This window comes from Papaver somniferum, chromosome 8, assembly GCF_003573695.1.
Source record: "Papaver somniferum cultivar HN1 chromosome 8, ASM357369v1, whole genome shotgun sequence".
In the NCBI taxonomy this organism is placed as follows: Eukaryota; Viridiplantae; Streptophyta; class Magnoliopsida; order Ranunculales; family Papaveraceae; genus Papaver; species Papaver somniferum.
In genome coordinates, this window is record NC_039365.1 from 170,061,731 (window position 1) to 170,078,219 (window position 16,489).

The following is a 16,489-nucleotide window of genomic DNA, read 5'->3' on the forward strand; positions in this document are numbered from 1 at the left end:
AAAAAGTCTTTCATTTGTTATAAACCATTATTTATTTACTAAGATGCCCTTCTTGTCTAAGTTTAGAGTTTACATATCTTGGACACCAAGTCTTTTATCTATATAAATAGAGGCTTAAACATTGTATTATAGACACATACATCTAATGAGAACTCTTCTTATTTCTCCCTTTACTTCGTATCTTCTTCTCCTTTTTCTCTATATTACAATACGTTATCAACATGAGGACTTCCCAAGAGGTCACCCATCTTAGTACTACTCTCACCCAAGCACTCTTAACTACAGAGTTATGATGGGTTCTGGTGCATTACTGCTGGTATGATCGATTGCTTTAGCCACAGTGGTCATCAGGGGGATTGTTATAAACCATTGTTTATTTACTAAGATGCCCTTCGTGTCTAAGCTTAGAGTTTACATATCTTGGACACCAAGTCATCTATCTATATAAATAGAGGCTTAAACATTGTATTATAGACACGCACATCTAATGAGAACTCTTCTTCTTTCTCCCTTTACTTTGTATCTTCTTCTCCTCTTTCTCTATATTACAATATTATTATCATTTATAATATGTGTCAATTTTCAGGAGTCCGTGATTGATATTAGTTTGTAGAAATTCCAATAAGCTCTGCAAATCAGGCGATTGCTGAGTCGACTCAGCAAATTTCAAATTCCTTTTTCCCTATCTCAAATGCTCAAACAGTGAATCCAACCTTTTGAAATATAATCTTTTATTGAATCCTTTTAATGTTGTCTTGAAAAACATTTGTTTTTGTGTTTTTAAAACAAAATTTTAGATTTGAATTTTTGAAAAGTTTTTTCCTTTAATGGAAAACTAACTCCCGACTTTCTTCCCTTGTGTTTACAGATTGCTTGTTTCAAAAATGGCGTTGGCGGAGTATCATGTGGTGTTTATAGCGTTTGCTGCTGTTGTTATCCTGCTTGTTGAAGCTAATGTTTTCCCTGAAATCCCCATTGTTATCTTCTGCTTCTCGAAGATAGTCTGATTCATTTCCGATCCAAGAACAGATAAATCTAATCGTGTAAACCGAACGTGTGCAAGGAATAAATCCCGATACAAATTGCAAATCGTTTTTCCCCTTCTCTTGTTTTGGTCAAACACAGCTCATTCTGTTTCCTTTCCTGTTTCAAACAAACCCAAAAATCTCTCTATCCCTAATACTCAGGAATCAAATATCCCAGCTATTTGCAGTAGCCCTAATATGTATTATGTATATATGAACCACATATCACAAAACATAAACATAGAAAGCTACCTTCTGCATAATTATCTAATGGATGAAACTAGGGTTTCTGGTAAAACGAATTCCAACCCAAGTGTTGAGGTTTCTTATTTAGCGGCAAAATTCAGACAAGCAATATTGGAATTGAAGGATGAAGAAGATAATATTGTTTTCAATCAATCTGATTTTGATATTGAAGATTAAGAAGAAGGAGAATGGGATTTCTATCTCATAGGAAAAGTTATCATTGAAGGGAAAATGGGTTATGGTGGTGTTGAGCAGAACATTCAGTTCACTTGAAACTTTATCCCTCTAGAAGAAGTGAAGATTATTGAAGTTGACACAAATATCATGATCTTTAAGCTTAAGAGCAAAGAAGTGGTGGATAAGTTAATTGATGAAGGTCCCTGGAATATAGATGGATATTTATGCATCTTGTATGATTACTTTCATGGTATGGTACACCAAAACCTTGATTGGACCAAACAAGTCTACTAGATACAATTAAAAAACCTGCAACCAGAGCACATGAATGTCAAGTCAGTTGAAGACATGGGGAAATTTTTAGGAGAGGTTTTAGCTATTGAACCAAAGAATGCAATCCCAGAAGAAGGAGTCCCTGTCAAAGTTTGTGTAAGAATTGAGTTAACTACCCCACCTAAAAAGAGGTGCACTAGCAATCACTGATGCTGGAGTAACAAAATGGGTCAAATTTTACTATGAAAAACAACCTCATAAATTATGTAAAGATTGTTTTATCATAAATCATTGCAAGGATGCCTGTAAGGATGCAGCTGAATATGTGAAATCTATACATGCTAAGCCTTATCCATTTGGAGGTGTGGGAAGATTAAGGAAGAATGCTGTAACTCGCAATGCCGCTACTATAACCCCTAAGCCTATCTCTAGAAAGCCTGCAAGAGCCACTCCCTTTACTCCTCCTCAAGATGGAAAGCCTGTCAAGATCCAAACTGAAAACGATAGTGAAGAGGCTCAAGCTAGACTACAGAAAAGACAGAGATTTATTGAACCCCATGCTGACAAAGGAAGGATAAGCACTAAGGAAGAAGCATCCGCAGTCAACAACGTGGTCATTTCTGGGAAACAAGCAACAAATAGAAATACACAAAGAGACAAGCAATTTGACAACATGACATGGGAGAATGAGGTACTTTCTAAACTGCCTAAAAACCTTACTTATTTTTTTTACACAAACCAATCATTATAATTTCTTTCCTAATAGTGAGTTTTTTCAAAAAACAAAAAAATATGAAAATCCAGTCTTGGAATGTTTGTGGTTTTGGAAATAAAGACACTAGGAAGCATTTGAAGGATTTGATTAGGTCTAATAATCCTGATATTATTTTCCTAATCGAAACTAAGAATAGCACAAAAAAGATGAAGCAATACACCTCTAGCCTGCATTATAATAATAGATTCTTTCAATACCCAATAGGTACATCCGGAGGATTATGTCTTCTTTGGAAGGATGGTATTAACATTAAAATTATAGAAGCTAAGCTAAATATAATTCATTGTACTATTGAAATGGATGCTAGAACTAAAAAATCCCTGGTAACTCTTATATATGGAGCTCTAGATCCTATCATTAGAACTGAACTATGGAATTACATAAATGCTTTCTCAACTCATATGAACCTTCCTTGGATAGTGGCTGCAGACTTGAACTTTGTTATTTCTCAGGATGAAAAGGATGGTGGAAACAGGATCAGTCAAAACATTTTAGATGAGAACAATAACCTTTTAGATGTTAATGGTCTTCACAGCATAAATTATATAGGTAATCCTTATACTTGGACAAATAGGAGAAAATGCCATACTTTGATCTTAGAAAGGTTGGATAGATTTCTAGCTAATGACAGTTGGCTTAATTTTTACCCTTCATGTGTTGTTTATCATCTTATTCCCTTCGCTTCTGACCACTTCCCCATCATGCTTACTACTTCCAAAACTCAGAATGATACCTACAAAGCTTTTAGGTTAAACAAAGCTTGGTTTAAAGATAACTCTTGTAAATTTGTTATTGAAAATAGTTGGTAAGTGAACAGTAATGGTTCGCATGCTTTTAGATTGACCAAATCTTTGTTTAACACTAGGCAAGAACTTAGAAAATGGAATTATATAAGTTTTGAAAATATAACAACTTAGATTAATAAGATCAAGTCCCAATTAGAGGTCTTATATAAGACCAATAATAATGACAATATCCATTTGATAGAAGAACTCAATTGAAAGTTAAATCAGTTGTATGACAATGAGGAGGACTTTTGGAAACAAAGAAATAAATATGGAGATCTTAGAAATGGGGATAGAAACACAGCTTACTATCATCAAAAAGTCAATTTTATGAGGAAAAAAATAAACATAGACACCTTGCAAAACTCTATGGGTACCTGGCTCACTGATAGAAATGATATATCTAATAATCTTAAGGATCACTTATTTGATATGAGTAGGTCTACTATTCCTCCAAATGCTGCTGAATATTGTACAAACCTCAAAGAGTCCCGAGGCAAGGTGACCCTTTATCACCTTACCTGTTTATCCCTTGCATGGAATCTATGTCTATAGCTCTCTTTACTGCTGAATCTAATAACTATATTCATGGTTGCACTATTACCAAAACTGATCCTCTTGTGAGTCACTTATTTTTTGCAGATGACTGCCTCCTCTTTGCTAGAGAAAACAGTAATGAAGCTGCTTATATAGCTAAGATTATTGCTGATTTTAGCAAATTCTCGGGTCAGTCAGTCAACTTTGACAAATATGGAATTGCTTTTATCCCTAAAGTTCCAGGTAACATCAAAACTAAAGTCTCAAATATTTTGAATATTAAAAAGTTATCCTTGCAGGATAAATATCTTGGTGTCCCTTTATTGCTTCAAAAGAATAAAGTTGAGTCCTTTACTCCTCTGTTAGAAAGATTCAATGACAGGCTAGCTCCTTGGCAATCTAAGCTTGTAGCCTAACCTGGTAAGTTCACTCTCACACAATCTGTCTTAGGAACATTAGCCAGTCATCATATGGATGTTTTTCCCATGCCAAAAACCATTACTGATAAGATGGATACTGCCGAAAGAAATTTTTGGTGGAATAAAAAACAAGGAGAAAGAGGTGTTTTCACTAAAAAAATGGAACCATATATCCATTCCTAAAGAATTCGGAGGACTAAATATCAGACAGTCTGCTATCCTCAACCAAGCTCTACTAGCTAAATTAGCTTGGAGAATGATTGAGGAACCAGATGCTCCTTGGTCTGTTCTTCTCAGCCATAAGTATTTTAATGGTCAAAATCCTATAAATTTTGCTCTCTCTTGAAATGGTTCATGGGTGTGGAAGGGAGTTTGTGATGGGATTGATATGATAAAACAGTTTTATTATTGGCAGGTAGGTGATGGCAATAATATTTCCATCTGGAAGGACAACTGGATCCCTAGCATGGAGGGTCCTCCAAAGTCCAACTTTGTTTCTACTGCTATTAGTAAGGTGTCAGATCTAATGGATAGCAGTACCAAAACTTGGAAATTAGATATACTAGAAGCCTTGTTTGATAATGCTACTGTTAGATCAATTCAAGAGATAAGAATCCCAATGTCAGTTAGGGACATTATTAGATGAAAACCATCTAGTGATGGATTTTTCTATGTAAAAAGTGCTTATAGGGCTATCTTGGATAAACCTGTCAATAGCAATATGATTGATTGAAAGGCACTTTGGAAAGCTAACCTCCCCATTAAGATTCAACATTTCATTTGGAAAGTGCTCCAAAAATGTCTGCCAACTAGAGATAAAATAACTAAATATACTCATTACTCTACTTATGAATGTCCCCTTTGTAGTGACCATGATGAATCCCAACAGAATCTCTTTGTTGAATGTAATATTTTTATATCTGTTTTTGGTAGAATTGATTCTAATTGTGTACAGGTTTTGCAAGGGAAGAATGTTCATGAATGAATTTCCTCTTGGTTTGACAATGATATTGGTAATAGACCCAAAAATATGACACAATTTAATTGCATTTGTTTTACTATGTGGCACGCTTGGAAAACCAGATGCAATGTGGTGTTTGAAAATTCTCAGGTGCAGATTGAAGAAATAGCCAACAGTGTGAAAACTCATATTGCTGACTGGACAAGAACCCAAATTACTTTAACAAATAGAAGAAGAGAATCAAGGGCTCCTCCTAGACAAAAAATCTGGAGGAAACCTGATATTTATTTTATCAAAGTTAATTTTGATGCAGCATGGTGTAAATTTAATAAACTGACAGGAATAGAACTGATTTGTCGCAATTTTACAGGTGCAAGCAATGGAGCTAGGAGACACTGCACAAAAGTTGTAGATTCGCAACAAGCAGAAGCATTGGAAGCTTTGGAAGCAGTAGCTTTGGCAAAGGAGAAAGGAATTGTGGATCTTCATCTGAAGGGGGATAGCCAAAGGGTGGTGAACGCAATCAATGGGAAAAAGGGAGCAGTAAAGTGGACCAATGCGAGCATAATACATGATACAATTCATTTATTTAATAGTTTTACCACATGGAAATGTAGTTTTATCCATCATGATGGCAATAATGTGGCAGATACTATAACTAAGAAAGTTCTTTCTTTTACTAGTACTCAGGAATGGCAGCATGATAAGCCAATATGGTTATCTAATGCTATCCATTCTGATAATGTTAGTCTGTCAAACAATTCTTAAGAAATAAAAATTCTCTCTTTTCGTATTAATTTTTTTTTTCAGGAGTCCATTTACGTGCACCCGCGTTTAACCGGGGTGCACATTCCTCCCTCCCTGATTAGCTCACATTTCTCTCACGTTATTTATTATTCTCTATAATTTTTAATTTTATTTTCCTTAACAAATTAGGAAATATGTATGGGAATCATTGAAACCATAACTCCATTAATTGTGATTTTCTTTTTCCCCTATCTGATGCATGAACATCTGTTTTAGGTAATAAGCATAGAGATGAGTTTTCATGGCTGGGAATATGGGGGATTCCTACGGTTCAACTCTGCGTACAAGATCCAACCAAGGGTGCCCAAGGTTCATGGCAGTGACACAGACCTATAATCTCTTGATACTGTATGCTAAATAAGGCTCTATTCAAAGAGTTATTTCATCACTATGTTTCGAGGTGGTCTCTAGATTAAAAATCAATAATGCGGAATTTTACCACATTCGCAAAAGTTGGGGCTGTACAACTGTGGTGATTGATTGTGATCACATGACCAGATTCAGATGAGAATCAAACAAAACAAGTAAAAAGAAAGTACACTTTCCCCATCCTCCATACTCAATGGAAGACAATATCAGTACCTTGGATAATGGTGTGAACTGAACACACATTGGAACTGAGCGAATGACTACGACCTGGGATAAGGATTCCACCACTTATGGAACACGTCGTACTGCTTACCATTGTTATCTTATACACGTGGACGTCGGCATAAGATAACGATGGAAAGTTGAAGATAATAATATTTCCCCCACTGAATTTGAGTTACGGCCAGAAACATCTAAATTCGCATATATCCAAGCTAATATTTACCTCACTGAACACAATAACTACCAACCTTCAAACCACCATCTCACGAGAACACCATGACGAAGAGAGTTGAATCATTGATTTTTCGACATTGTCAGCTCGCAAATAACATTTGGAGGATGGGACTTCAAGGATCACATGGTAAATATGATCAGGCTGACTCACTTAAACAGTGGTCAAGGATTTACTTCAAGGAACTATGGGTCTAACACAAAAAGGTTCTTTAGCACCGTGTGAAATCATCCATGGAAAAACCAGGAATGACAAAGGGATGGAAAGCTGCACTCCAACGCATGAGATAGCAGGAGAAACCAGGAAAATGTTCAAATATATATTGTAATTATTTTTTTTGAGTTTTTCAGACGTCAAAGAAACAAAAAAGCAACTACCAAAAGATGAATGATGTAAGATACACTAGATCGACTTCTAAGTTGCTCAAAAACTTTTGAATACGTATGTACAATGCCTTTCACACAGAGGCCAGACTTTCATTCGTAGGAACAAATTTCAAAAGGAAACTATGCAAGCCTCAAACATAGTCGGACTCTAAATTAAGTTTCACTACACTTCTTATGTTCATGAAAAGTTCACTGTCAACAAGCCATGGAATTGAAGTTTTTATTCATCCAGCACGGCCAGTTTTGAATCCTCCATCCGCGGGATGCTGAACATTGCGAGTGTTGCAATAAAGGCAGCCATTGTTTTTATCTCCTGTAAGACGAATTCTTAGAGTCGACATTACAAGTTGTCATATATCATAATAGTGATCCCCCGATTCACAAACAAATCAATTAACAAACAAAACAAACATGATAAATACAAACCTGAAATTGAATCTTTTGGCCCCATGCATTTGCAAAACTTGACACAACGAACCCCCATGATAGATGTCAGTTCGGCAAAAAACATCTCCTCTGGAGCATAGCAACATCAGTCTTTTTAGCCGTGAAGTCGATATGGTGAAGAATGCATTTCCCAATATACACAGTTGTAAGGAAACTAGGCTCCACCAGCTCATATTTTGTACCCTAAGAATTTTAGGCCGAGGCAGCAGAACAAAAAAGAAAGATTAAGGGAATCCAACAAAAATGGCCCAATTTCAAGAAAAGAAAGATTCAGAAGAAAACTGACTGTTGTTTTATTATAGGCACTTATGGCATCCGTTGCATACGGCCTTACTCCATCATGACGTTCTTTAGTTGTGCACCCCTTGATGGGTTCAGGATGTTTAGGTAGCCTGAAATTGCCAAGATTAAAACCAAAATCACTCAAAAGTTTGAGCAAATCAAAAGCATTCAATTGAGTTAGCGATAGATAGATAGATGTGTCAATAACCAGTTACCATGTCTAAGTTAACATTCTCTTCGGAAATTACAACCCCTGCTTACATATGAGGTCAACTGACCATGCCATGGAAGAAGAAAATGCACCAATACGCCTACTTTACTCAGCCTCTTTACGTGAATCATTCTTGTAAGCAATACCGGACAAGAGGATGCAGAACAAATATTTGGCACTCTAGAAAAGCAATATTGTCTCATGATGAACGCTGGCGGCTGTGGAGAAGTTCATTATAATATCAAAGCGAATGGGAAGTGTTTAGGATGGATATGACATGTGTAAGACAATGTAAGCAAACATGGAAACAACAACAAACATTGTATAATAGTACGAGTTAAATCAAGCATTTCGCAATGTGTAACTCAATTAGGGATTTCAAAACCCCAGCCCAGACCGATTAGATAATCGTCGGAAAAATTAAGCAAATAGAATTACCAGGTGGGAAGAACACTTCGCAAACGTCTAGAGCCACCAAGTGCAGGATCAGACGAACGCAAACTTTGGAGTTAGATGAAGAACTAATGTTCCGTCCCGAACGCAGAACCGCCATCGTTTTAACTTTTACCTCCTCTCCCTCGATCGAACAACTTTACCTAGTACCTAATAAATTTAGTGGGGTGGGACCCTTCCAACCTTGTGGTTTCGAAGAGGGTGAGTTTAGTATGGGTCCCATTCTCCCTCTTTCCGTTCAGTGAGGCCCTATTTGGTCTAAGATGCAAGTGGCAAATACGAGAAAAAATTGTAGAAAATGACGTTTAGTCCCAAAGTTAATCGGCTTTAGATTTTCTAGTCCTGCCATTTCAAGCCTAGTATCAGGGATCCAAATTCACCAAATTTCATACGGATTAATCATTTGTTGAACGATTCAGTTCAAAACTAATTTTCTTCGTAGACAAAAATAGCCCGCACCTAAGCGTAATATCACTTCTTCATAATTGAGTTTCCATTTTTTTCATTTTCATTTCATCAAAACAAGAGAAGAAAAAAATCATAAAATCAAATATCAACGTTTCAATAAAATTCCAATCTTCAAACCTAATTATGATAATCGAACAACACTAGATTCATTTTTAAAAAACCTAAATCGTCGTCTCAGATCCTTTTCTTGAAGATTATTTCAAAATCGATAAATTTTAGCAGATCAAAATTGAAGATAATTTCGTCCTTTAGAAGCGATTTGGAAGATGACAACATGTTTTTGTCATTTAATTTGAATTACTCTCAGTCCCTCAGAAAAAATAGAGAGATAAACTCTTTAAACTCTTCTTCTTTTTCATCAAATCTGAAGATCTAGAGAAATAATTTTTGTTTTGGTTAATGGAAAATGGAGGTCACAGACAGATTGCGAAGCATGGATCTAACGCATCATGAGAAGATGTCATTTGTTCTGCTTATATTTCCCGTCGAATCTGCTCATAGAGTCGTTTCTTATCTATGAGATATTGGACTCCTTTCATTCAAAAATGTAAGTAGTAGTGGTACTAACCAAATTTTGATATTAGATTTCTTTAATTTGATTTTTGGTTTTGATTTTTATGCATTCGATCTAAATTTGTTATGGATTTCGTTGCATTTGTATTAGCATGTTGACTTTTTTTGTAATTTGGTTGGTGTTGTTTAATTGTGGATGTGTTGGTAGTAGATTAGGATAACAAACCATGCTAGATTAAGATCGATCGATCAATCAATAAGTATTCCGACACCGCGAATTTGCATATATCTTATGAAACTGTTTGTACAGAACTCTAGCATGATCATTTTAAGAAACAACCTATAATTTCTATATAAAATAGGATACATATATATATATATACACCAAAGTTGATGACAATTAGGCACAGTTTTAAAATGTATACTAAACCCCTAGCTAAGGGTGCAGAATCCACGCAAATGCAAGCAAAAATGTATTAAATCTCTAGGCTCATTGGATTATGAGCTAGCTATTTGCAGTGAAAATGAATCTTTTCAAAAGAGGGAATGAGATGACATTTTATTTTTGTTTGGGAGTACTACATCTCTGCAACATGATAACTAGCTAATAAGATTCCACACGTATGTAAAATGTTTGGATGTGTACATCTTGTCCTTTTGAACACTTAGAAGGCATCTTGATTTTATATCATCAAGAGAAACTTTATATTTTCATTTTGATATAAGTCGGTTTTATCGAAGACTCTATTAAGATCAGATAGACATATGTTGCCGTGTCACTATTTTTAATTTACATTTCTACTTGTTTGAAAAATTATTTAGCTATCTACTTGTAGTAGATTACTAGAAAACAAGTTGAAACATTTAGAATATGATACATATTTTAACGCTAAGACGGTCGCTTTTACTCGTATTTCTTAAGAACATAAATAAAAAAGGCTCGCCGGAAATACGCAGAGACATGCCTAAAATCATCAAAACCTTGTTGCTGGAAATGTTCAATCTTTTGTGGAAATATCATCATAATATGCGGATATACTAGCAGATACCACGCTAAATAGCGGAAATAACATCTTTCTTCTCTCTTTTCTAGCTACAGTCAATTTGGTTCTTTGTGTATGCTTTTGGAATTTACTTGATCCATCTCATAGTTTAAGCGAGGAGGGAGATGTTAATGAAAACACATGTTTGTCTAACTTCTGATTCTAACTTCTTTGATAAAGATAGTTCTTTTACTTGGAAGAATCAATAACTTTCAGCAGTAAACGAGTTTTGCGAATAGATACTAGATAAAATATACGAGCAGACCAGTTTTGAGTTTTTCCAGCAAAGATTTTAATCGTTATTTCTTTTACTTGGGAATTACTGAAGTAAAAGATCCAAATTTAATTACAAGAACAGAAGTTTAACCCAGGCTTATGTTTAGACACAGTGCCTGATTTTATAGAGCCTTCCATTTTGTTTCTAAGCCTGGGGGAGGGAACAATTTCAGGCGAATATACTTCAAGTACCTCTCTCTCTGAAGTATTAGTTTGTGTTCATTCCCCTTGTAGGGACGTGCACGTCATATATTATTAACGTGTACATAGTTATACACCAGTTTATTTTCAATGTGTACGTAGTTGTACACCTGTTGAAGAGTGTACATAATTATACACCTGTAGATTGTTAATGTGTACATAATTGTACACATGCTAATTATTAAGAGTTTTTTATTCAAGTTCAGTTTTGCATAAAGTATCAGATTATGTTAATAGCGGCATTCAATAGTAACATGTAGCTGCAATTTCATAATCAGGGAATCAAGTGATGCTTTCAACTGTTAGGACATTTTAACTCATTTTTTGTGTACACATGGTTTCTTAGTTGTGTCTGAATACGTTATGAACGTTGTTAGCTATACTTGCATTTGTAAGGAATTTATGTATAATGCCCTGTGGTACCTATACTTTCATTGAAACTCTTTGAATTTTTGTTCTTTTTTTTTTTTTGAATTTTGATGATCAGAAATGTACTAGCCCTGGTGAATTAAGGAGGATTTCTAGTGTTTCTTAGGAGAAATCTGTAGCACAGTTTAAGGATAGTGAATCTGACAGTGGTGGAGAATGCAAGAAGGTTTAGAGGAAGTTTGTTGGAAACTTCTACTAAGGCAAGGTAAATTTTTGTACTGTCTCTACAAGGTGTATTTCATGTGTACTACATATTATTTTACTAGCTCTACAAGGTGTATTTTCTTGTACACCAATTACATGCATTTACTTTTTTTTGTTTTGTACTTCCTACACAAAGTGTATTTGATTGTACACCGGTTATGCACAGTGCAATACAAATGTCATTACTTCATTATGTTGCTTGATGTCTTGCTTATTTATTTGTCATTGTGGATTACGTTGCTTGTCTGGGTATTTTAGGTTGACCCTCCTGTTTCTTTAACAGGGATTCCGGGCCTGCATTGTTTAGGTTGCATGTGGCCGAGGACTCCATCAAAGTTGAAATTATATTGGTACTGAGGACTAGTCCCAGTGAAGTCGTCGAATGTAAACACTCTTAAATTATCTTAGGGTAATGAGGAGACTAATCCCAATACAGAATACAATTATCTGGAGAACTCTACTCTTTTTGGGAGGATTCCTTGCTTTTATAGGCAAAGTCCTACATGTGGATACCGTACACGTGTACCTTAATGCATTTTCTAGTAAGTCTTCCATTATTAGCCGTACACATGTATTATCACATCTGGGACTATTTGAGCACCCATCAGTTATTATCTTCAGGGCAGCCTCCCTCTGGTACAACCCACAAGCGCACATGGCGACCCCGGTTTTGACAATGATGGCTTTGGCTTATTCCCAGAACCCCATTATCGTCTCTGACGATCCCGGTCTTGGGAATGGTGGCTTTGGCTTATACCGAAAGCCCCCATCATCATCCCCGTTTCTTAGTCAAATTTACATGTTTACAATACTGTAGGCTAAATAAGGCTCTATTCAAAGAGTTATTTCATCACTATGTTTCCAGGTGGTCTCTAGATTAAAAATCAATAATGCGGAGTTTTACCACATTCGCAAAAGTTGGGGCTGTACAACTGTGGTGATTGATTGTGATCACATGACTAGATTCAGATGAGAATCAAACAAAACAAGTAAAAAGAAAGTACACTTTCCCCATCCTCCATACTCAACGGAAGACAATATCAGTACCTTGGATAATGGTGTGAACTGAACACACTTTGGAACTAAGCAAATGACTGTGACCCGAGATAAGGATTCCACCACTTATGGAACACGTCGTGCGGCTTAAAATGGTCATCTTATACACGTGGACGTTGGCATAAGATAACGATAAAAAGCGTTCACGTACCTTACACGTGATTTGTTACCAGAAAGCAGAGAATTGAGAAAAGTAGTCCTTTTTCTCTCCAACTTCGTGTCGAGTTGGAATTCTCAGCAATTGGCTACACGATAAGCATCCAACGCGTACAAGTACACGCGTGGAAATGTCAAGCACACCGCACATAAAGAGGTGTACCATTTCTCTCCACCTATCCCGGGACATCAAGGACAAAAGTGTTTGGTAAACGTAGATGATGACATGCAAAATTTTGGCTCTCATCTTCCCGCGCGCCCATGAACAACGTGAACCTATACGCAAGCATGGGTTTGCATTCCAGTCCGTGAAACTTTCTGTGAAGTGTCAGTTCTCATCTTGTTTTTTCTTTCAATCCAGAATCGTTTCAGAATCTTTCTCTCTTTATTTCCCGGTTTACACTTTACACCCGTGAATGAACTCATATCTACTTTCGTTTTTTCACAGTCCCAAACTCGTGTAGGTCTCGTATATACTAAAAATGTCCACATACGATGTATCTATATAACCTAATTCTACGTTGAAACGTATTTTTTTCTAATTAATTACTCTCTCCCTATATATACGCCATACACCTTCATTACCATACTACACAATTTTCCCTTTGCCTTCCCTTTCGTTCTTCTAAACCTTAAGCCGCTTCAATCAAGTTATTTTGTATAGTTTTTATACTTCATCCATGGCGGAGGTGGAAAACAATATCAAAGCTGTTGTTGCTCATCCCGTTAGCAAGAAAAGATCTATGAGTAACGAAAACGATGCTGATAAAGAAACCTTTATCACGTCGAAGAAAGCGTCCCTATTATTTAAGGACGGTGTTGATCGGATAGATCCAGCGTCGGCGTTAGCAAACGCGAGGCACGAATTCGGTGAGCATGGAGGGGTAAACATGTCAATCGAAGCGTCAGCGACATTTACAGTGATGGAACCTGACACTATGAGAAGAATGTTTAATGGCGAATTAGGAGCTAATCAGGATTTTTTCATCTATAGCCGACATTTCAATCCAACGGTTTTAAATCTTAGTCGTTCAATGGCAGCAATGGAAGGTACGGAAGCTGCTTATTGTACTTCAAGTGGTATGTCAGCTATATCATCTGTTTTGATGCAGTTGTGTTCCAGTGGTGGACATGTGGTTGCTTCTCAATGCTTATATGGTGGTACGCATGCTCTGCTAACACATTTTCTGCCTAGAGTTTGTAATATTACAACTACCTTTGTTGACGTGAAAGATTTGGAGAGTGTTCGAAATGCGGTCGTGGAAGGGAAGACGAAAGTGTTGTATTTTGAATCAATTTCTAACCCTACTCTGGATGTTGCTAATGTGCCTGAGCTTTGTAGGATAGCTCATGATAATGGTGTTATGGTTGTTGTTGATAATACTTTTGCACCTATGGTTTTGTCTCCGGCTCGACTGGGTGCTGATGTTGTTGTTCATAGTATTTCCAAATATATCAGCGGCGGAGCCGATATCATCGCAGGTACGTCCTTTCATTCATCTGTTATTCAAGAATTGTCTTTTTTTTTTTAATTGGATATTTTTTCTCAAAAGATTTCTTTTCTTCATAATTTAACGATGCAGGTGCGATATGTGGACCGGCAAGTGTAGTGAACTCTATGATGGATCTTCATCAAGGGGCACTGATGTTATTGGGACCGACAATGAATGCCAAAGTAGCATTTGAGTTGTCAGAAAGGATCCCTCATTTGAGCTTAAGAATGAAAGCTCATTGTCATAGAGCCTTAACATATGCAACAAGAATGAAGAAAATGGGCTTGAAAGTCATATACCCGGGGCTTGAAGAACACCCTGATCACAAACTTTTGAAATCAATGGCCAACCCTGACTATGGATTTGGTGGAATCCTTTGCCTGGACATGGAAACTGAGGATCGAGCGAATCGTTTGATGAATCAGTTGCAAAATTGTAGTCAGTTTGGTTTGATGGCAGTGAGTTTGGGTTATTATGAAACACTTATGTCATGTTCCTCGAGTAGTACTAGCAGTGAGCTGAATAACGAGGAGAAAGAGTTAGCGGGGATATCTCCAGGGTTGATTAGAATGTCGGTTGGATATACTGGAACATTAGAACAAAGATGGAACCAGTTTGAAAAAGCTATCACTAGGATGTCAGATGGAAAGATGTGAAAATATGCTAAAAGATATGCTGAACGATGGTTGTTCAATCGAGTTTCGGTTCAATCTGATTCCTTTTCACTTCTTTGAAGTTTGTTTAGAATCTTGTATTGTTTTCACTTGATTGTAACGTGTCATACTTGGTACAATTTCAAGGTCGTTGCTATTTTTTCTTTTATGCTTTGTTTATTGTTTAAGGACAATTATTAATATTAAAATGATATTCCCCCAAAATTAAATAAAAGAGTATTTTTTTAGACGCAATAGGTACTTATCCATATTAGATTTTTGAAATTGACTTCTACACATGATTGTTTTTTCAAAATAATAATATATTTAAAATTTGAAAAAAATATTTGTTTTCTTTTTTATGCAAAATCCGTAATATTCTACATATTTAGTGATTCTTCATCGAAAAATACATATCTAATGATTTTGATATTTTTCAATGTAGAGAAATTATTCGGAATATATATCTTTTTGTGATAACTTCGTACTGATAACTTCGTACACTGGTCTCTGGACTACTCCTAACTTCTATCCATTTAGGAATTTTAGGAATTATAAGGATTCGAACCGTCGGACCAATTTAGAATATATTCAATACTTGCTATTAGGGCATTTTCGGTAGAGGAGGATGTCTTAAATTTTTTTCTAAAATAAGGGTGACACATATAGAAAACACTAAGAATCATTTTTGTGCTGACAACATTGTACACCATTTCAAAGCCGTAAATTTGAGCGTCTACGAGTGGTTGAGATGTTTAGAAAGAACTACCAAAACCATTAACATTTTTTTGCTCGGACAAAACCATTGGTAATTATCAAAACCTCCTTAACTCATTCTATTATAGTCCCCAATTTCACTGATATCAGACAAACGAACTTCAATCGATTCCTTGATAGTTTTTTTTTCCAGTTTTTTAGCGAAAAAGAACAAATATAGCATCTTAATAATCGAATAAAAGTAAGAACAACATTTATCAACATAACGAAACAAGATTGACCATCCAAATCAACCCCAAGAAAAATATCAATGATTTGATTTCCCCAAATTTTTAGATATAGGAAAACCATTTATAGACCAAGAAAATTAGAGGGTACCAAGTACACCACCAACTTTTTCGTTCGGGAGCCTGTATGGATAAAACGTAATACAATTGCAAGTAGATCTAAATTATCTTTGGACAATATGTATAGAGAGTTTTTATATTATCTCTTCCACAATCATTATGTCTAAGACTAAGATAGTGTATAAGAGATCTTAAACAATCTCACAAATCAATATCCAAGATCAATCTAGTCGTATCTGAATCTATGTGATTCGAATTCTAACAAGTATGAATCTTGTGATCCATCTTTCAAGATGCAAATTCAATAAGAACAAGTCTCGTTATTC

General features: G+C 35.8%; 1 protein-coding gene, 2 long non-coding RNA genes and 1 pseudogene across 3 annotated transcripts; 2 read left to right on the plus strand and 2 right to left on the minus strand.

Moving 5' to 3' along the window:
* Nucleotides 1–211: 211 nt before the first annotated feature.
* LOC113306998 lies at nt 212–330 on the minus strand (annotated as a pseudogene).
* A 6,882-nt stretch (nt 331–7,212) lies between these two features.
* On the minus strand, nt 7,213–8,744 carry LOC113301634. Its single transcript, XR_003336399.1, has 5 exons — nt 8,593–8,744; nt 8,159–8,372; nt 7,948–8,053; nt 7,641–7,844; nt 7,213–7,527 (listed from the first exon to the last, which is right to left on the minus strand). It is a non-coding gene; the product is annotated as an uncharacterized LOC113301634 (long non-coding RNA).
* A 400-nt stretch (nt 8,745–9,144) lies between these two features.
* LOC113302683 lies at nt 9,145–12,408 on the plus strand. The gene is made up of 3 exons (XR_003337020.1): nt 9,145–9,622; nt 11,596–11,742; nt 12,025–12,408. It is a non-coding gene; the product is annotated as an uncharacterized LOC113302683 (long non-coding RNA).
* Nucleotides 12,409–13,522: 1,114 nt separating this feature from the next.
* Nucleotides 13,523–15,344, plus strand: LOC113303940 (methionine gamma-lyase-like). The gene is made up of 2 exons (XM_026553025.1): nt 13,523–14,435; nt 14,537–15,344. The coding sequence occupies exons 1-2, from the start codon at nt 13,634–13,636 to the stop codon at nt 15,100–15,102; spliced, it is 1,368 nt and encodes a 455-aa protein (XP_026408810.1). The 5' UTR covers nt 13,523–13,633; the 3' UTR covers nt 15,103–15,344.
* Nucleotides 15,345–16,489: the final 1,145 nt, after the last annotated feature.

What these genes read in the sequence shown, in the direction of transcription:
- LOC113303940 (XM_026553025.1), top strand. Translation starts at nt 13,634, where the DNA reads ATGGCGGAGGTGGAAAACAATATCAAAGCTGTTGTTGCTCATCCCGTT. An exon ending in CGGAGCCGATATCATCGCAG is followed by an intron (nt 14,436 to 14,536) that starts GTACGTCCTTTC and finishes TTAACGATGCAG; the next exon opens with GTGCGATATGTGGACCGGCA.